Here is a 22,640-nt window from a genome sequence, read left to right on the forward strand (position 1 = left end):
AAAAAATGATTGCCCTACAAAATTGTGCAATTCCATATTTTTTTCAATTTTGCCCTACATATAATTTTTTTCTGGCTTTGTAATACATTGTAAAACGTGTATCAGTGGAAAGTACAAGTAAGGAGGAAAAAAATGTGAGCCAGAAAAAAAATTAGTTGGGTCATGAAGGGACAAGTAGGGCTCTGTGCACTGAGGACAAGTAGGGCTCTGTGCACTGAGGACAAGTAGGGCTCTGTGCAGTGAGGACAAGTAGGGCTCTGTGCAGTGAGGACAAGCAGGGCTCTGTGCAGTGAGGACAAGCAGGGCTCTGTGCAGTGAGGACAAGCAGGGCTCTGTGCAGTGAGGACAAGCAGGGCTCTGCAGTGAGGACAAGCAGGGCTCTGTGCAGTGAGGACAAGCAGGGCTCTGTGCAGTGAGGACAAGCAGGGCTCTGTGCACTGAAGACAAGCAGGGCTCTGTGCAGTGAGGACAAGCAGGGCTCTGTGCAGTGAGGACAAGCAGGGCTCTGTGCAGTGAGGACAAGCAGGGCTCTGTGCAGTGAGGACAAGCAGGGCTCTGTGCAGTGAGGACAAGCAGGGCTCTGTGCACTGAGGAAACCAGGGCTCTGTGCACTGAGGAAAACCAGGGCTCTGTGCACTCAGGACAACAGGGGTATGTGCATTGAGGACAAGCAGGGCTCTGTTCACTGGGGACAAGCAGGGCTATGTGCCGTGAGGACAAGCAGGGCTCTGTGCAGTGAGGACAAGCAGGGCTCTGTGCAGTGAGGACAAGCAGGGCTCTGTGCAGTGAGGACAAGCAGGGCTATGTGCAGTGAGGACAAGCAGGGCTCTGTGCAGTGAGGACAAACAGGGCTCTGTACACTTAGGACAAGCAGGGCTCTGTGCAGTGAGGACAAGCAGGGCTCTGTGCACTGAGGACAAGCAGGGCTCTGTGCAGTGATGCTCTGTGACACGCTCCTGGCTCACACATCACATCAGAATGATTGACAAGCCTGGAGCCTCCACAGAGCCCTGCTTGTCCTGCCCTCACTTTCTCTTTTCTGTCTCCTCATAGAGATACACATGCAATAGCTGCAGGGACAGCATTTTTTCACCCAAAAATATATAAATTTTTTAACCAATGTATATTACAAATATACATATAATGGTATTATCTATATTATATAAAAAGTGTTTGCTAAGGACAGGTACACTTTAATTTTTACTCCTATCATTTTTTTATGCAATAAAAAATTACCCTAAAGTAAAAATTTTTTTGCATATTTTATCCCCAATAATAAAATAAAAATTTTTTAAAAAAAGTATTTGGTGAAAAAGCCCTACCGTCATAAGGGAAAAGACATGGAAAACTAGTAAATAAGTCATAACAAGCACTTACAAATACAATAAAGGATAAGGTCACATGTACTGAATCCGCAGCATAGTTGCCACTGCATATTTCAGCTTTGAAAATTTAATCAGGAGGGCTGATGCAAGTTTGCCAGCGGTAAATACACTGCATATATTGTATGTGTGACCCTACCCTTGAAAAATGCTTTTGATATGTCACACAGACAGGTCATTAATTTTGATTGGTCAGGATCATAGTGCTGAGACTATCACTGATCTTTTTGATATAGCCAGGAAAAGTATTGTGTGTACCTCTCACACTGGCTGGCCTCACAGTCCACCTGCAGAAGTCTCTTGCAATGATTAGGATTGTGTATGCAACTTTCAGCTTCTCCCGGCTTTATCTAAAGATCAGTGAAAGTCTTAGCACTTAGTCTCCAACCGATAAAAACTTTTGACATGTCTACGTGACATGTGCAAAGTTTAAGTGACAGTAATGCTTTAACCCATTAACGAGGAGCGCCGTATATATACGCCGCTGTCGTGTGGCAGGTCTATGAAGTGAGCTCAGGAGCTGAGCTCGCTTCATAGTCATTCCATCCCGGCTGCTATTAGCAGCCAGGACCCGCAGCTAATGCCGGACACCGGCGATCAAGCTGTAGACGGCACAATCAAAGTTGATCACGTCGTCTAAAAAATTTAATTCCAACAGCTCAGCAGAGCTGATCAGGATCATTGTGGGGAAATTGCAATGTTCCGAGTCCCTTACCTGCCTTCTGTTCTGTCCCTCGATGCTCCAGCAAGGCTCTGCAGGCTGGAGCAGTCGAGCACAGATAACACTGATCGATGCTATGCTATGACATAGCATTGAACAGTGTATGAAATCTAATGATTGCATGTCATAGTCTTCTATAGGGGCTAAAAAAAAAGTAATTATAAAAAATAGTGTGATTTAACCCCTTCCCCCCTTTTCCTATTAAAAATAAATATGTAAACAAAAATAAACATATGGGGTATTGCCGCATGCATAAATGTCCAAACTATAAAAACAAGTTAATTAAACTGCATGGTCAATGGCGTTCAAGTAAAAAAAAAATTTCCAAAGTCTAAAATTGCCTATTTTTGGTCACTTTGTATACCTTAAAATTTTTTTATAAAAAGCAAACAAAAAGTCCCATCAAAACAAAACTGGTATCGATAACCACTGCAGATCACGGCGCAAAAAATGAGCCCTCATACATCCCCGTTTGTGGAAAAATTAAAGTTACAGGTGTCAGAATTTTTTAAAAGAAGTAAAACAACATTTAAATAAGTTGAGTATCATTTTAATCGTATGGACCTACAGCATAAAGAGAAGGTGTCATTTTTACTCAAGTGTACCGTGTAGAATCGGAAGCCCCCAAAAGTTACAAAATGGCATTTTATTTTTAATTTTGCCCCACAAAGATTTTTTTGTTTCACTGTAAATTTTGTGGTGAAATGATTAATGTTATTACAAAGTACAATTGGTGGCGCAAAAAAAAAATTGTTATATGGGTCTGTAGGTGCAAAATTTTAAGCGTTATGACTTGTAGAAGGGGAGGAGGAAAAAACAAATGTGCAAAAATGAAAAAAGCCTACGTCCTTAAGGGGTTAAGGCTGAAAATGCATTGCTACTTAAAGGGAATTTGTTTCCAGATTTTCTTCTGCCCTGAGGGCAGCATAAAGAAGTGAAATAACCCCTGAATCCAGTGCTGTGTCCCATAGGCTTTTTCATTGGGATTCGTATTCTGTGTCTTAACTGATGCAAATATGCATAATTTGTCACTAGTTTTTTCCACACTTTTCTAGTACAAACATGAAAATTCTGCAGGAGACCCATTCCTTTCTGCCTCTAAAACTTTTGTAGTCTGGTAACTGAATCAGTCTGGCATTTCAGGGAAACGAAGCTGGATCACCAGATATATTGGAATGAACCCTTAGTTTTTAGTTTTTTTTTCTGGCAGTAGTTTTCATAAATTCACTGAAATGATTTTAGAGCTTGGCCACTAGAGGTCCCCAAAGAATGTGTTTTTTTTTTTTTTACCCACTTCAATAGTTCTAAGTGTTTGTTTCCAGCACATAGGAATCAGACCAGGCAAAGTGTCTAGTGTCTAAGTACATACTTTACTATTGTACTTGGTGCATGTGAAGATGTGGGTGACTGCTGACAAAAATCCATGTGATGGATTATTCTGGGGAATCCTAGACTATTTCTAAGCAATTTGTAATGTGTTGATACTTTTTTTTTCAAGCATTGGGTGGTTTGTGAATAAGCCCATTCATAAGGTAAGTTTGGTGTTTTCATGTCTTATTATTAGGAAACGGACGGTTTTGTTATTTTATGCTGCACACTTTTTGCTTCATTTAATAACGCTACATACATATTGTAAACATGCGTTGTAGCATTTTATTAGCATTTTCATTTTTCCTAACCATTCATCATATTGTTTTCAATGAATTATTAATGTCATCATAAATCATTGTATCTTGTATCATTGAACATCTGCATAAACTATTAAAACCTACAGAAAAAGCATACAGAGGCTTTTTCTGTTTTATTAATGTTTGTTTTTTATGGTTTATGATTGTATATAACCTAACAGTGTAAAGACCAGGGATATTAGAAACCTTGTAGGGTGGGGTAAAACACTTGAGGATTGAGGAAAGAATGGATATTGTAGGCTTGATTCTGGCTCTAACTCTCTCTTTGAAATTGCTGACATGATAATTATTGATTTTTCTATTTTTTCATTTTACCTAACAGAATGAATTGTCATTGTATAGTGTGCTTCCCTTAGTCAGACCTCTATGCCTGTAAGCCCTGAATCAGCAGTCCTTACACTGTGTGTCATAGGAATAAAAATATACCCCATAACAATTACTCAACATTATGCTTGTCATCAGCTTGACTGAAGATAAAAGCAGTAATGCGATCTGTTGCTCTAAGCATCACTGCATTGGAGCTAGTTATTCTTGTGTGTGTGTGTGTGTGTGTGTGTATATATATATATATATATATATATATATATATATATATATATATATATATATTATATATATTCAAGTTTTATTTTTTCCACTTTTGGCTGGATATCTCCTTTTAAGCAAGAGACCCAAAGGATGGAGAAGATTTGAAAACTTAGCTAAGTTTACTGGAATAGATCTGGTTACTGATTTTACAAAACTAATGACCGAAGATGGTCTGCAAATAGTGGCTAAAACCTGAACCTTAAGGGTACTAACACTAAGCCCTTTCCTTACTCCTACCTGCTGAAAATTTAGAATCTGGCATATTGGGACTTCTGATCCCTAAAATGTATTACCCTTATAGAGTTAATACAGGTGAGGCAAATCCTGCAGTAGATCTTAGAAGTGACTAAGTCCTTGCTCTCTAGATTGGTAAATATGTCCTAAAGACTTATTGAACAGAGTTTTCTTCCAAAATTCCATGCCACAGGATGTAACCCCTTTACCTAAGGGTGAAAATGGGGCCTTTATTTGGAAGGTTCAGCACCTCCAGAAGGAACCATGGATCTGACACAAACGCAATCATAGTTACCAATGCTTTGTCTTCCCTGAGCTTTTTAAAAGGGGTATTCCAGTTAAAAAAAAAAAATATTCTTATCAACTGGCTCCAGAAAGTTAAACAGATTTGCAAATTATTTCTATAAAAAAAAAATGAATCCTTCCAATACTTATCAGCTGTTGAAGTTGAGTTGTTCTTTTTTTGTCTGAAAACAGTGCTCTCTGCTGACACCTCTGTCTGTCTCAGGAACTGTCCAGAGCTGGAGAGATTTGCTATGGAAATTTGCTCCTATTCTGGACAGTTCCTGAGACAAGACAGAGGTGTCAGCAGAGAGCACTATTGTCAGACAGAAAAGAATAACTCCAACAGCTGATAAGAACTGGAATGTTTAAGATTTTTTAATAGAAATAATTTACAAATCTGTTTACTTTCTGGAGCCAGTTGATAAGAAAAAAAAATGTTGACTGGAATACCCCTTTAATACACCTTGAATCCTATTCAGAGGAAATATATAAAGTAGCCCTATGCTCTAACTGAATAGGAAGGCACACAACTCTAGGGTCGATCCTGAGGATTACGGGGAGAAAACTGCTGTGGCTTCCTGCTCTGCAGACAGCCTTACAATATTTTTGGGGGTCAGAATCCATTCTGCGTTACTTAGCCTCTGCATATGTTGGCTCTTGGATTCTTTGAACCTTTTAGGGGATGCAGGAATGAAGAATGCCTGTCCCTATACCCTAATGAAGATCCCGTAAGAGACCCCCCATCAATGACTCTGAACAGGTACCCCACTGATGAGTTGCGACTGCTGTTGTGTTGTCTAAGAGAACCTACCATAGATGGGTAATCCTCTTTGGGTTCATTTTTTTACATTTAAAGTAGTTCCCCAAAGGGTTGCATCCTATTTCCTTGGAAACAGAGCTCCCCTATGTGAACCCCATAACCCCAGGGACTGGCGTCCGAAGTAATAACAAGAGGATGTTCTATTTTCAAAAAAATTCCCAATTAATCTCCTCACCCATCAAAGTAAATCCCTGCAGGTAGTTTAAAAGATTGAATTAGTTTAGGTAGGATGGAGTGCACTGACTGGACTGTTCTGCCAAATCCTTAACATTTCCATTTGCAAGGCTCTTGGGCTGTGTTCACATCATGGTAAAAGCCTCCACTTGGAGTTATGTGCAAGACGCAATAGGATATGTTACCAATAGGCTTCTGTGAAAAAATGTTTAAAAAAAAATGATTTTGTATTTTACATAATTTTTTTTTATTGTATACCTTTGTGTAAAATAGTGTAGTCTACTATGCTATTGCATAACACTAAAAAGATGTACAGTAGTGGCCTGCCAGGTGCCAGAAGGACACTCTTTCTGCATATGTTGGGTACGTAAGGGCCCATGGGTATAGTCAGTGTCCTAGCCTTTATGACTAACATGGGGACAAAGTGAGATGTGAACAAGCCCTTATACGGTATTCTACTACCTTTCCACTTTAGTGAACAGTGTTGCTAAGGTTTCCATCTTATGTACTCATTTGGGGAATAAACAACTGTGAAAACAATAATTGTCTGGTTTTGCCCATAGCAACCAATAAAAGCTCTGGTAAAATGAAAGCTGGTCTGTGGTTTGTTGCTATGGGCAAATAAGACAGTTTTTTGTTTTCACAGTTATTTACCCAAATATTTAATGTAGAAGACTGGCTTGAAAATGTTATTTGCTCTATTTACTGAATAAAGTTAACTTCTGTTTATTTATTTTTTTGTTAGAGTCAGTTTGTGGCTGTGGATGAAAAGAAACAACATATCTTACAAACTTGTAAAGGTCTTTTAGCTAAAGCGAGACAAGCATGTAACCTTGGAAAAGATAATGATTTGCCTCCAGATTTCTGTACTGTAAGTATTAATATTCCTACGGTTGGTCGAGATTTTCTAGGATATTTTTGTTTTATTTTAACAGGTTTTCAGCCTGTAGATGTAAATAAGAATATTTCAGTTCACCGACAGCAAGCATACCAGACACAACCTATGGACAGGAGTGGTGCTTTTTTGCAAGAAAGAAGCCGTTTTTTTCAATCCTGAATAACTCCTTTAAATTGTTGTAGATACAATTTTGATTAGGAAAACTATGCTTGTCCTATATCCCCTACTATCTTCCAGATTTGCTGCAGATTTCTTGAATATTTTACCTTCCCTATTGAAATTAATTTAGAATATGCTCAGTGTCTTCACCACTTGTGAACATACCCTACACTGGTTTACAGGAAAACCAGTCTCCTTTTCCCCCCGATAGCACCACACCTGTCTGTGGGATCTCTGGTATTGAGCTCTGTTTCATTGAAGTAAATGGGGTTAAGCTGCAATAGGCCTCATAACCTGTGGACATGTGGGGCCCTGTGTTAGGATGAAAGAGGCCACATTTTCCAAATCCTTGACAATCTTTTTAACCAAAGCACTAAATTTTTGTTACCTTCTTTCAGTTCCATCAGGGTAGAAACATTTTAAGATCATTCATGTAAATAAATATGTTATTGAAATAAACCAAATAAGAGTTTTTTTTTAATCTTGAGAAGATTATGGGTTTTCAAATGTAAGCCTGAACAGTTTATATTTTTTTCTCTTGTTTACTTGATGTGTAACTTGCATTATTTTTATGGCCTACCATAGACTTGTTGTTACCTAAATGGGTTATCTGGTGACATTTTTTATTTTTCCATTATGCCTAGACTACTGCAATTAAACTAACAAACTTTTAATTACCTCCCACCGCTCCCCTATTGCTGCTGGTATCAATATCCCACCCTCCGGTGCAGTCCTTTTCTGGCTTTTGGGGCTCAAGACTTCACACTGCCCCTCAACTAATCTTTGGGGCGTGATGGAAAAATTTCGACAGATAACTCGGCATTTCATATTTTAAGGGAAAACCTTACTTTTACAAAATTTTACTGTTTAAATGTTCACTGTTTGTTTAAACATTGCACAGTTTTGCAGTTTATTCAGAATTTTGTTCTTGTAAACCATTGGCAGAACATTCAGATTATGAACAGGTCTTACCAGCTTTGCATGTCAGTGTTGGTTCCAAGGAGCAACTTTTGTTAGAAATGACAGCTTAACAAAAAATAAAACAAAGGGTGCGATAAAGGGGTGCTATTCTATGAGGCCATAAAATCTAACACAACTTTGAATGTGGCAATGATTTGTATGGTGCAAATAAATATTAACCTCTTAAGGACTTTGGGGAGAGATTTATCAAAACCTGTCCAGAGGTAAAGTTGCCCATAGCAACCAATCAGATCGCTACTTTAATTTTGCAGAGTCCTTGTTGATCTCCCCCAATGGACCTAAATATACATCATTACATTTACGTCCTATACATGAATCGAGTGCAGGAGCTGCACTCTATTCAGGCATGACAGGTGCTAGCTGCTATCAGCAGCCAGGGACCAGACGGTAATGGCAGACATTAGCGATTAGCGTTGTTGTGGGTGACTACGGACCACCCACAGCAAAATCGCAGAGGTTCGATCATTCAGGATAACCACCGGAGGTCCCCTTACCTGCCTCCTGGTGTTTCTGCCAATTTGCTGTTTTGGTCTGCCTTCTAGCAGACCAGAGCAATAGATTGCAGATATGCATAGCACTGAACAGTAATAGAAATCTAAGGATTGCTAAGTATAGTCCCCTATGGGGACATAAAAAAGTAAAATAAAATATAAAAAAATTAAACGTGAATAACACCCTCCCCCAATAAAAATTGAAATCCCCTCTTTCTCATTTTACATTAAAAAGTGTTAAAAAATAAAAATAAAAAAATCTATGTGGTATCGCCACGTGCATAAATGTCCAAACTATTAAAATATAATGTTAATGATCCAGTACAGTGAACGACGTCAACATAAAAAAAAAAGTCTGAAATTTCTGCTTTTGGACACATCACATCCTCGAAAAATGTAATAAAAAGTGAGCAAAAAGTCACATATACGCGAAAGTGGTAGTGATAAAAACTACAGGTCACAGCGCAAAATATTAGCCTTCATACAGCCCTGCATACCAAAAAAAATTAAAAGTTATAGTGATCAGAATAGAGGCATTTTAAACTACTACATATGTTAAAAAAAGAGGGTTTTTTTTCTTAAAAACAGTACAATAATAGACAAGCGTGTAAACATGGGTATCATTTTAATCATTTTGACCCACAGAATAAAGAAAACATAGTGTAAAGCGCACTGCGTAAAAACTTAACTCTCCAAAATGTGGTTTTTCTTTTCAATTTCCCATACAAAATAATTTTTTTATTTTTTTTTTACATTTTAGCATAAAATTAAAGAGTAAAATTGGTCCTGCAAAAAAACAAGTCCACATGGGTGAATTCGGGTAGAAAAACAGACATGGTGCACATCTACAATCTTGTATAATGATCTGATTGCTTCTCAGCATAATATCAAAAACTAACAGGTTGCTAGTATACATTTTTTATCAAAAAGTACAAGCCCACTCGCCACGTCAAGGCCACCTATCCAGAGTGGGTCCCTAACGTCCCTAGCATAAAATGGCGCAGCACCGGGCGGCGACCACCACCGCCGCGACGCCAATGCCCACAGGGGGGGGGAACGACCCACCAGCAGAGCAGCCCCAATGCCACTCAAACCAGTCCATGGGCTGCACCCCCCCCGCAGACACGGCGTCACGGCAGCAACGGACACCGCACAGCACCACACCAGTGTGAACAGGGATGTAATAGCTCACTTACCATACTCTCCCAGTCAGACTGGGAGGCAGCTAGGAAAGAAATGGCCCATGTGCAGCTAACTACTGCTTATATAGGGTTGGGCTGAGGGGGTGGGGAAGAGTGCAGCACATGTTAAAACAAAGAAAAAGGAGGGGATAGAAATCACAGTGTGAATTCGGGTAGAAAAACAGACATGGTGCACATCTACAATCTTGTATAATGATCTGATTGCTTCTCAGCATAATATCAAAAACTAACAGGTTGTTAGTATACATTTTTGATCAAAAAGTACAAGCCCACTCGCCACGTCAAGGCCACCTATCCAGAGTGGGTCCCTAACGTCCCTAGCATAAAATGGCGCAGCACCGGGCGGCGACCACCACCGCCGCGACGCCAATGCCCACAGGGGGGGGGAACGACCCACCAGCAGAGCAGCCCCAATGCCACTCAAACCAGTCCATGGGCTGCACCCCCCCCGCAGACACGGCGTCACGGCAGCAACGGACACCGCACAGCACCACACCAGTGTGAACAGGGATGTAATAGCTCACTTACCATACTCTCCCAGTCAGACTGGGAGGCAGCTAGGAAAGAAATGGCCCATGTGCTGCTAACTACTGCTTATATAGGGTTGGGCTGAGGGGGTGGGGAAGAGTGCAGCACATGTTAAAACAAAGAAAAAGGAGGGGATAGAAATCACAGTGTGAATTCGGGTAGAAAAACCGACATGGTGCACATCTACAATCTTGTATAATGATCTGATTGCTTCTCAGCCTAATATCAAAAACTAACAGGTTGTTAGTATACATTTTTGATCAAAAAGTACAAGCCCACTCGCCACGTCAAGGCCACCTATCCAGAGTGGGTCCCTAACGTCCCGAGCATAAAATGGCGCAGCAACGGGCGGCGATCACCACCGCCGCGACGACAATGCCACAGGGGGGGGGAACGACCCACCGGCAGAGCGGCCCCAATGCCACTCAAACCAGTCCATGGGCCGCACCCCCCCGCAGACACGGCGCCACGGCAGCAACGGACACCGCACAGCACCACACCAGTGTGAACAGGGATGTAATAGCTCTGTGGGACTGTGGATGAAAAAATAAGAGTAAGTGGCTCTTACAAGCGGAGGAGGAGAAAGCGAAAATGCTAAAATTAAATTGGCATGGTCCTTAAACGAGTACTCCGCTGCCCCAGAATTTGGAAAATTTTGTTCCGAACACTTAAAGCGCGCGGCAGGGTTGTGATGTCGTGGCCACGCCCCTCTCGGCGTAATTCCACGCCCCCATCAGTGTGAGTCTATAGGAGGGGGCGTGACGGTCGCCATGCCCCCTCCCATAGACTTTCATTGAGGTGGCGTGACGTCACAACCCTGCCGCCCGCATCCACTGTTCTAAACGAACGCTGGGTGCTGCACAGAGATCGCAGGGTTCCCAGCAGCGGGCCCCCCGCGATCCGACATCTGATCCACTATCCTTTGGATAGGGAATAAGATGTCTAGGGGCGGAGTTCCACTTTAAGGCCAAAATGGGCTAAACTACCCATTTAGAACTTTAGACAATTTGGGGGACAACTTGTAATTAACCCCTTAACGACCATTGTATTTCATGGGCACTCTAGGGACTTTTTAAACGAGCTCGCAAGTGGTGAGCAGCCGAGGCTTACTGCTAATGCCAGATTAACCCTTTAGATCACATTTAAAGCTGATTGCGAGATCTAAAATCTGTAAAATACTGGTGCTGGTCCTTTAGGGGAGCTGATTGGAACCTCCCCCATGTAATTGTGGGGTCCTGATCAGCTGTCCTGATAGCCAAATGTCCCTTACTCTTCTCCATGCCGATGCTTCGGCAGTCTGGTGAAGCAGAGCACTGTAACACTGATCAATGCCAAGCTATAATGAAGCATTGAACAGTGTTTGCAATTGAAAGATTGCATGTGAAAATGCATGTTGAATCATCCCCTTTTCTAATTAACTAAAAGAAACATATTTGGTTCTGCGTGTGGAAATATTCGAACTATTAAAGGGGTACTCCGATGCTTAGACATCTTATCCCCTATCCAAAGGATAAGGGATAAGATGCCTGATCGCGGGGGTCCCGCCGCTGGGGACCCCTGTGATCTTTCACGCCGCACCCCATTAAAATCAGTGCCCAGAGCGTGTTCGCTCCGGGTCTGATTACTGTCGATCACGGGGACGGAGCATTGTGATGTTACAGCTCTGCCCCCGTGTGACGTCGCGCTCCGCCCCCTCAATGCAAGCCTATGGGAGGGGGCGTGACAGCAGTAATCGGACCCGGAGCGAACAAGCTCCGGGGACTGATTTTAATGGGGTGCGGCGTGCAAGATAAGATCACTGGGGTCCCCAGCGGCGGGACCCCCGCGATCAGGGATCTTATCCCCTATCCTTTGGATAGGGGATAAGATGTCTAAGCGCCGGAGTACCCCTTTAACATATAATGTTAATTAAACGGCGCGGTAAATGGCATAAACATAAAAATAATATATACCAAAGTTCAGAATTGCTGATTTTTGGTCACTTCATATGCCAGAAAATATCAAAAGTAACATAGTTTGTCATTTTGAAAAAAGACAAAAATAAAAAAGTCAACCTAAAACCCTACCATGTTTATCCAGAGTAAGGCAGAAAAAAACCAAGTGGCTGATTCCAATAAGGAAAAATTCCTTCCTGACTCCAATATGGCAATCAGAACAAATCCCTGGATCAACGTCCTATCGCCATAAATCTAGTATCCAAAACCTGTAATATAATATTTTTCCAGAAAAACATTCAGGCCCCCCTTGAACTTGTTTGAGTCAGACATCACAACATCATGTGGCAGAGAGTTCCATAGTCTCACTGCCCTTACAGTAAAGAATCTCTGTCTGTAATGATGATATGATATTTAGACAAATACATAGGTTGGTGAGAGGGAAAGGATAGGCTATGGGTTTAGTTCCCCAGAGTTCCCCTTTAACCACTTAAATGGGCACTGTCAGCTACAAAAGTTCTTGATATGTTGTAAAGCATGCAAAAGCAAAAGGTTTTGCAATTGCTTTTTTTAGAAAATTTTCAGTATTTCACACTGAAAAAGCCAGTCAAAAAATTGCCCCACCTGCCTGCTTGTACACATACTAGTCCTGCTGTGTCCATGCGTCATTACCTATGTCATGGACACACTTCCTTGATTGACAGCTATGAGCGCTGGGCTCACAGCTGAAGGAAAAATTCTGTCAGCTTGTGTCCCGCTACTCTCAATGAGGGCAAGCTGGGAGTTGTAGTTTTGCTAATGCTAGGGGAGATGTGAGCAGACAGCATACTGAGGGAGGGGGCGGAGACCTGCACAGTGAGGCCACACCCCCTCCCTTTGAGAGGAATTCAGACTAGTGAGCTAAATTAAAAGTGCAATAAAAAAAATAAAGGTGCTAGACACATACAAATTAGATGTACATGGTCAGGATTAGGTACTGAGTGATATATATTAAAAAAAAAAAAAAAAAAAAAAAAAAAAAAAAAATATATATATATATATATATATATATATATATATATATATATATATATAATAATAATTATTGGATCTGACGGGTACGCTTTAAGGACAGAGTTCATTTTGGTCTTAAGGACCAGAGCATTTTTTGCACATCTGACCACTGTCACTTTAAGTATTAATGACTCTGGGATACTTTTACTTTAGAATATGTCATGAAAAAACAATCTCAGAATCAAATTCATCTTTATCACAGTGGTAAATTTTCGTCGATACTTGCATCATTTCTTGGTGAAAAACATTTCATTAAAAATTTGAAAATTTCGCATTTTTCTAACTTTGAAGCTCTCTGCTTGTGAGGAAAATAGACATTCCAAATGAATTATATATTGATTTACATATACAATATGTCTACTTTATGTTTACATTATAAAGTTGACGTGTTTTTACTTTTGGAAGACATCAGAGGGCTTCAAAGATCAGCAGCAATTTTCCAATTTTTTACAAAATTTTCAAAATCAGAATTTTTCAGTGACCAATTCAGTTTTGAAGTGGATTTGAGGGGTCTTCATATTAGAAATACCTCATAAATGACCCCATTATAAAAACGGCACCTCTCAAAGTATACAAAATGATATTCAGAATGTTTGTTAACCCTTTAGGTGTTTCACAGGTATAGCATCAAAGTGAAGGAGAAAATTCTAAATTTCCTTTTTGTACACTAACATTTTCTTGTAGACCCAGTTTTTTAATTTTTACAAGGGATAAAAGGAGAAAATGCCCCCCAAAATGTGTAACCCAATTTCTCTCGAGTAATGAAATACCTCATATATGAACGTAAAGTGCTCTGTGGGTGCACTAGAGGGCTCAGAATCGAAGGAGCGACAATGGGATTTTGGAGAGTGAATTTTGCTGAAATGGTTTTTAGGGGTATGTTGCATTTAGGAAGCACCTATGGTTCCATAAAAGCAAAAAACAAACACATGGCATACTATTTTGGAAACTACACCCCTCAAGACGCGTAACAAGGGGTACAGTGAGCCTTGACACCCCACAGGTGTTTGACAACTTTTCGTTAAATTCGGATGTGTAAATAAAATTTTATTTTCTTTCACTAAAATGCAGTTTTCCCCAAATTTACAATTTTTACAAGAGGTAATAGGAGAAAATTCTCCTCAAAATTTGTAACCCCATCTCTCCTGAGTATGGAAATACCTCATGTGTGGATGTAAAGTGCTCTGCGGGCGAACTACACTGCTCAGAAGAGAAGGAATTTTTGGTGAGAGAATTTGGTTGGAATGGAAGTCAGGGGGCCATGTGCGTTTACAAAGCCCCCATGCTACCAGAACAGTGGACCCCCCCCCCCCCCCCACACACACACGTGTCCCCGTTTTGGAAACTACACCCCTCACGGAAACTACACCCCTCACGGAACGTAAAAAGGGGTGCAGTGAGCATTTACACTCAGGTGTCTGACAGATTTTTGGAATAGTGGATTGTGAAAATGAAAAATTTTATTTTTCATGTGCACAGCCCACTGTTCCAAAAGTCTTTCAAACACACTCCACCGGTGTTTGAAAGACTTTTGGAACAGTGGGCTGTGCACATGAAAAATAAAATTTTTCATTTTCACAATCCACTATTCCAAAAATCTGTCAGACACCTGAGTGTAAATGCTCACTGCACCCCTTTTTACGTTCCGTGAGGGGTGTAGTTTCAAAATGGGGTCACGTGGGGGGGGGGGTGTTCCACCGTTCTGGCTCTATGGGGGCTTTGTAAACGCACATGGCCTTCAATTCCAGCCAAATTGTCTCTCCAAAAGCCCAAGCCCTTCTTTTCTGAGCATTGTAGTTCACCCGCAGAGCTCTTTACATCCACATATGGGGTATGTCCTTAGATGGGGTATGGGGTATGTTCTCCAGCTGTTGCAAAGCTACAACTCCCAGCATGCACTGGCAGCAGAAGGGCATGATGGGACTTGTAGTTATGCAACAGCTGTTGGCTTACTACTACAACTTCCCGCATGCCCTCTGGCTGTCCGTGCATGCTGGGGGTTGTAGTTATGCAACAGCTAGAGGCCCACTGGTTGCAAAACACAGAGTTTGTTACTTAACTCAGTGTTTCTCAACCAGTGTGCCTCCATCTGTAGTGGTATCCAAACTGTAGCCCTCCAGATGTTGCAAAACTCCAACTCCTAGCATGCCCAGACTGCCCATGCATGCTTGGAGTTGTAGTTCAGCAACATCTGAAGGGTCAGATGTTACAGAACTACAACTCCCAGCATTCCTGGACTGTCTGGGCATGCTGAGAGTTGTAGTTTTGCAACATCTGGAAGAGCACAGATTGGAGACCACTGCACCGTGGTCTTCAAACTGTAGCCCTCCAGTTGTTGCAAAACTACAACTCCATGCTGGGAGTTGTAGTTTTCAAACTCCTAGAAGCAGCAGTGAAGATCAGTTACGATCTTCACTGCTGCCTCTGCGTCCTCCACTTACCTGCCGCCGCCTCCACTCGTGCCTGCCGCCGCTGAGTCCTCCTCCACTTGCCTGCCACCGATGCGTCCTCCACCACTTGCCTGCCGCCGATGCGTCCCCCACCTGTTGGTCCCCGCTGCCATCGCCGGACCTGCGGTGTGTCCCCACCGCATCACTCATCTTCCCCTGCTCTGCCCAGACTTCTAGGGGCGGGCAGAGTGGGGGAAATTAACTATAACCCCCCCCCCCCCCCCCCAGTCAGCTGAGAGACTTTTATTGGTCCACAGGGACCAATCACAGTGTTCGCTGACCAGGACCACCCACAGATGGTCCTGGGGGGGGGGGGGTTTGCTCCCGCTGGTAACAGCGGGACTTCTGCCAGTTAACCAGTGCAATGCCGCGAATTGCAGGGTTAACTGAATTGCTTATATAAACGTCTTGATGCGTGAACTACCAGCATATCATGACGTTGGCGGTTATGTCATTCTGTGGGAAGGGGTTAAACTTAATCTGCCATGTATGTGCCTAAGCCTCCAGCTTCCCCAGATCCCTCTGTAATATGAGGATATGTGGTGATCACCCTACCCAGTTTAGTATCATCTGCAAATATAGAAATTATGTTCTGTAATCCCTCTACAAGGTCATTAATAAACATATTGAAAAGAAGTGGACCCAGTACTGACCCCTGTGGTACCCCGATATAACTCTGCTTCCTGTCAATGAGCCAGTTGCTAACCCATTTACATATATCCTCCCCCAGTCACAGCATTCTCACTTTATGTACTAATATTTTGTGTGGCAAAGTCCAAATATATAACATCGACAGCTTCACCCTGGTCCAATCTGTAACTGACCTCCTCATAGAAGCTAATCAGATTAGGCTGACATGACTGATCCTGCATTAACCCATGTTGGTGCTGTATAAGAAGGGGTATTCCAGGCAAAACCTTTTTTTATATATATATATCAACTGGCTCCGGAAAGTTAAACAGATTTGTAAATTACTTCTATTAAAAAATCTTAATCCTTCCAATAGTTATTAGCTTCTGAAGTTTTCTGTCTAACTGCTCAACGATGATGTCATGTCCCAGGAGCTGTGCATGATGGGAGAATATCCCCATAGGAACTGCACAGCTCCCGGGACGTGAGTCATCAGAGAGCAGTTAGACAGAAAACAGCAACTCAACTTCAGAAGCTAATAACTATTGGAAGGATTAAGATTTTTTAATAGAAGTCATTTACAAATCTGTTTAAAGGGGTACTCCGCCCCTAGACATCTTATCCCCTATCCAAAGGATAGGGGATAAGATGTCAGATCACCGGGGTCCCGCTGCTTGGGACCCCGGGGATCGCTGCTGCAGCACCCCGCTATCATTACTGCGCATAGTGAGATCGCTCTGCACGTAATGACGGGCAATACAGGGGCCGGAGCATCGTTACGCTCCGCCCCTCGTGATGTCACAGCCTGCCCCCGTCAATACAAGTCTATGGGAGGGGGCGTGGAGGTCGTCACGCCCCCTGCCATAGACTTGCATTAAGGGGACGGGATGTCATGAGGGGCGGAGCCATGACGTCACACTGCTCCAGCCCCTGTATCGCCCGTCATTACGCACAGAGCGAACTCTCTCTGTGCAGTAATGATGGCGGGGTGCCGCAGCGGCAATCCCCGGGGTCCCCAGCAGCGGGACCGCGGCGATCTAACATCTTATCCCCTATCCTTTGGATAGGGGATAAGATGCCAGGGGCGGTGTACCCCTTTAACTTTCCGGAGCCAGTTGATATATAAAAAAAAGTTTTGGCCTGGAATACCCCTTTAAGATATTCCAGAATAGCATCTTATTGAAACACCTCAAACCACAGATGTGAAACCTACAGGCCTATAGTTCCCAGGATTCCTTTTTTACCCCTTTTTTTGAATATTGGTACCACATTTGCTAAGCACCAGTCCTGTGGATCAATCCCTGTCATTATAGATGAAAAGTCCCATCTTAACAAAAATGGTACATATAAAAACAATCCCCATTCTACCTGCAGGGCTACTGCGGTGGTGCGGTTGTCCTTCTCCGGTCCCTGGCTACGATCCTCTTCCTGAGCTGCAGCCGGAGGCTTAGGCCCAAAGTGACGTCAGAGGCTCAGAGTGTTTTACTGCCACTCAGCCAATCACTGACCAATGCAGGATTTTGCTGCAGCCAGTGATTGGCTGAACAGCAGTTCGAGACACTGAGCCCCGATGTTGTGCTGCAGCTCAGGAAGAGGATCATAGCTGGGGACCGGAGACACTGCAGGAGCGCTGGAGGTAAGTACAGGCTTATGTTTTTTATATAATGTAGAATTGGCATTGGTCTAAAACACCCCAATATCCCCCCTCCCCACCTTGCTGGATTATCTCTTTCAATGGGTTAAAAAAAAATCTAATGTCTAAAGCCCTAAAGGTAATTTATCAGTGGTTATGAGCTCGGAAAAATGCTGACAGCCCTTTGCAGAGGACCTGGAGAAACAGTGCCCAAGCTAATGCTACAGCAAGTTAGGCTACATTCACATTTTGATTTTGCCAAACTGTTTTGAAAAAAGTCTGACAAAACTGTATCCAATCGTGTGCTCATGCAGATTGCATTGGCTACGATGTTATAAAATCTGTATATGTTTTTTTTTTTTTTTAAACGACTCAAAACCCTTTGTAAACAGGATACAAAACCCCGGTAGACTACAGTTTTGTGCACAGGAAAAAACTGCAGAAAAACTAAGTACAAAAACTTACACAACCTAATACATCTTTTGTGTAAATGTTCATACAGTATGGGTGACAAAGTGTAAGGCAACCAATACGGTTGTATACTGTTTTTATATAAAGAAAACTGATTCAAAACCGTATGGCAAAATCTTTGATGTGAATGCACCTGGAAGGCGGGCTCTTCTCTTTAATTGCCCTGATTGCTCTGAATTGAGAGGTTTCCCTCTCAGCTATGATTGGCAGGTCTAATGGTCTCCTAAGTGGGAGTAAGAACTGTCATTTTAAAGCTAAGAGGAGAGGCTGGGGGAACCCCTCCATACAGAAAGCACATAAGGAGAGGGGCCTGCCTAACAGATACCTGCATTGGCAGCGGCCAGGACACCAAACCATGTTTTTCTCTGACCGCAACACGAGGTATCATTACACTCCCCTCCTGTGCTTCTGTACATAACGGACTCATGGCAAGAGTAGCCAACAGACTGTACTCTATCTTTGTCAGTAAAACCCTTGGCGAAAGGGGAAAAAAACTGTAGTGTGAGCAGACTACATACCTACTCTGCTTTGTATTGCAGTCATGCCATATATCTTCCATCCACAGTTAAAGGGGTTGTCACATGATGTAGCAATTTTTTTATTATTTGGGATTGATTAGAAAAGATACTGCTGCTACAGACTTATGTCACTCTTACACTAATACATTTATTATTGTTTCTTGTGTTATGTTGCTTTTCTCCACTTTTTTTAAAAATTAGAATTTTGTTGAGTTGAGAAATATTTGTGTGGTAAATTTCACGCAGTTATACAAAAGAAGGCTGTGAGGTAAAACATGTGTAAGAAAGCCTTTTTAAGGTCAGCTTGGGGTGGTGTAGGTTTACAAACTATTTTTCTGTGCTTTACATTGTACATTTTTGTGAAAATCGCACGTCATAGGTTTCTGACAATTGCATGCACAACTGGTAACATGAACAACACATCTACCAAGTGAATTTTGCCCAAAAAAAAACAAACAGTACAGGGATTTTTTTTTAAATGTGCTATTTTTTACGCAAAACGGCACATGCAACAAATGTACGCCAAAAGCCAATAATAAATTTGCCCTATTGTTTAGATTATCTAAGAGGAATTCAAAAGAATTGCAGGGACCACTATACAAAATATGTAACAGCAATATCTGTAAACAGGAGCATTTTTTACATTGTTTTAAATTTTGAAACAGTGCAATAATTATTTGTAGGACAACTTTACAAACTTTTTCTTTCAAAGCCGTTTCTCTTATTTGTTTGTGGATTGTTAAATATTTCACACTGTGTCTCAATCAAAAAATGAGTAGCTTACCTTGTGCATTACGGCTCTTTGGAATTGCATTTGCACCATTTGGTTCCTGGCTGAAGAGAGATCTAGCACCTGTTTTGGGGTTTGCAGAACTATGTCCAGCAAGTTTTTGTACAAAGTTTGAGCACTTTGGTTTAAATTTTTTTAATGGAGAGCAGTTGTGTTGCTTATACCAACCAGTCTTTATCTAGGGTTTGGTTGGGAAAACCTTTGGTTGTTTAAATATGGTAAGTACAGTTAAATGCCTTAAAATGCCTGGCTTTGCTGTAATTATTAGAAAGTCAAAGAAAAGTGTATAACATTAAAAATGTTCTTTCACTTCCAGCCACAGATGTAAGGCCTCATTCACATTCCCTTTTGCATCCGACCTGTCAAAGGGGTACTCCAGTGGAATACATTTTTTTTTATTTATTTTTTTAAATCAACTGGTGCCAGAAAGTTAAACAGATTTGTAAATTACTTCTATTAAAAAAACGTTATTCTTCCAGTACTTATTAGCTGCTATATACTACAGACAGTTCTTTTCTTTTTGGATTTCTTTTTTTTTTTTCTGTCCACAGTGCTCTCTGCTGACACCTCTGTCTGTAACAGGAACTGTCCAGAGTAGGAGCAAATCTTCATAGCAAACCTATGCTGCTCTGGACTGTTCCTGATACAGACAAAGGTGTCAGCAGAGAGCACTGTGGACAGGGAAAAAAAGAAAGGAACTTCCTCTGTAATATACAGCCGCTAATAAATATTGGAAGGATAAAGATTTTTTAATAGAAGTAATTTACAAATCTACAAAAAAAAAAAAAGTTTTCTACCGGAGTACCCCTTTAAGTGTCTGAACGAGGCCTAATATGTCACAGAAAACACAAATTCTCAGCTTTCAAATTATTCCAAGCTCTACATTCTAGTGGGTATTCTCAGGCAACACTTGAAGTCTGGGAGCAGTGTGAAAAGTGTACTTCCTGTGTGTGAAAGGAAGACGAGGGAGCAGGAAGCTTGTATAAGTTCCCTAGGGGTGTCTAATAGATAAAAAATTAAAGTAAAAACTGTCTTTATAAATCTAATTAAAACAAACAAACTATAATAATTCAGACTCCTCATCTCATTTATTATTTTTTATAATAAAAATCTAAACTCAACAAAAATAACATAATTTGCATTACCACATGTAGGAATGTCCAATGTATATAATATTGATATCAGATTTTTTTTTTTTTTTTTTTTACAAAAGTGAAAAGCAGACAAGCATTAGTCCAGCATACACATGTAACAGTTAGGCTATGTTCACACGGTGGAATGTCCGCATGAAAATTTTCACAGATAGAGTGCCGGCAGAAGATGTTGGCGCTGGGACTGCTTGGAAATGCGCTTTATCATAGACGGCAATGCATTTCTTAGTGGAATCTGCAAAAACATTGAACAGGTCCAATGTTTTTGCAGACGTTAGAATCAGGAATTCTGCGGCAGATGTTGCTGCTGTGGAAATTCTGGCGTGTGAACAGAGCAACAGAATCCAGTTGAAATCAATGGGACTTCGCTGCTGGAGAATGTCCATGTGGAATAAAGAAAATAGAAGCAAATGATCCAAAGAATGCAAGACTAAGGCAATAAAAAAAAATCTGAAACCTTTACAATAAACTCTCAATGATCAATAGTGATCAACTAGATGTAAGCAGTCAACCTAGGCAGTATGAATACACAGCATAGCAAAATATTCTAGTCATAAGAGTAAGAATAAATCCAATTAAACAATTGACAATAGCAGTGAAGAAAACAGTAGCCTGGAAATCCATGCATGCTCATTGTATGGTTTGCAAAACACAGGCAAAAAAGGACAACAGGTGCAGTTCACACCACGATTTGTGCCTTTAAGCTACAGATACGTTGAAAACTGTCAAAATGACATGCTGACCTAGCTGTGCTTGGACAGGCACAGGCCCCATTAATTTAAATGGGACAAGCATAGTAAGCTTGTGACTACGTTTAGGTCGTTTTCCGAGTGCATACAAGTTTTGGTTTGGACTAAGGCTATTTCACATCAGCGTTAGTTAGCTTCTTTTACAGCGGTAGATAACAAGGCTGGGTCAGAGGTTGAGAATTGTCACATTAACGGAACCTGATCGGTCCCTTTCACTTTAAATGGTGTCCGTCGGAGTTCTGTTAAATGCCAGTTATTTTACTTTATTTTAGGGGAGAAAAAAAATACTTACCTGCAGGTTTTTTTTCTCCGCTATAGTCCTTTCTTTAAATTCAGCGAACGGAGCGCCATAGCATTGCTCCGAAAGCTGGTGCGAACCTAGTCTTAAAAGCATGATTTGCAGCACACAAAAGCTATTGTCCTCCCTAAATATTAAAAATAATAGAAACAAATGAAATGAAAAAAAAGTGTTGCACATTGTATTATATGTTAAAATGAAGGGTTACATTAGACACTATTACTTATCCCCAAAATAATTAGCCTTCATGCAGCTCTGTTGGCAGTGTTAACCCCTTAAGGACACAGCCCATTTCGGCCTTAAAGGGGTACTCTGCCCCAATACATGTTATCCCCTATCCAGAGGCAGGTGAGGGGACCTCTTATAGCCGGGCGGTATGACCAGAAATATGTATCACAGTATTTTTTGTAAATTATGACCGTTCCATGGTATTTAACGGTATAATACCCCCCATCCCCCCCATCATGTGACCCGTAGGCGCTGCTTCTCTCCTTCACCCCCCCCCGGTTTATCAGTCCAGCGCTGCCCTGTCCCCCACATCGGGGAACTAATCATATGTGACCTGTGGGTGCTGCTTCTCCCCCCCCCCCCCCCAAATAATTATCAGCCGCTGCGCTGTACTGTACTATCCTGAGCCCGGGCTGCAAAAATAAACTTAGAGTCCCCTTACTACGGTACTTACCTCACGGTCCAGCGATGCAAGCCTTCTGCTGCTTCTTGGGGATGGGAACGTCACAGAGCAGTCAGCCTATCACCGCCCGCAGCGATGTCCCACCTCGGCTGGTGATAGGCTGAGCGCACTGTCATGTCAG

General features: G+C 41.6%; 1 protein-coding gene across 2 annotated transcripts in view; it reads left to right on the forward strand.

Moving 5' to 3' along the window:
• The window catches only part of SMC5 (structural maintenance of chromosomes 5), a 166,249-nt gene that overhangs the window by 84,358 nt on the left and 59,251 nt on the right, over window positions 1-22,640 (forward strand). For both annotated transcript variants that reach the window (XM_056523070.1, XM_056523071.1), the window contains exon 18: window positions 6,638-6,763. In XM_056523070.1, coding sequence (XP_056379045.1) covers window positions 6,638-6,763 — 126 coding nt within the window. The remainder of the gene's footprint in view (window positions 1-6,637; window positions 6,764-22,640) is intronic.

The sequence above is a fragment of the Hyla sarda genome, chromosome 1, assembly GCF_029499605.1.
Source record: "Hyla sarda isolate aHylSar1 chromosome 1, aHylSar1.hap1, whole genome shotgun sequence".
In the NCBI taxonomy this organism is placed as follows: domain Eukaryota; kingdom Metazoa; phylum Chordata; class Amphibia; order Anura; family Hylidae; genus Hyla; species Hyla sarda.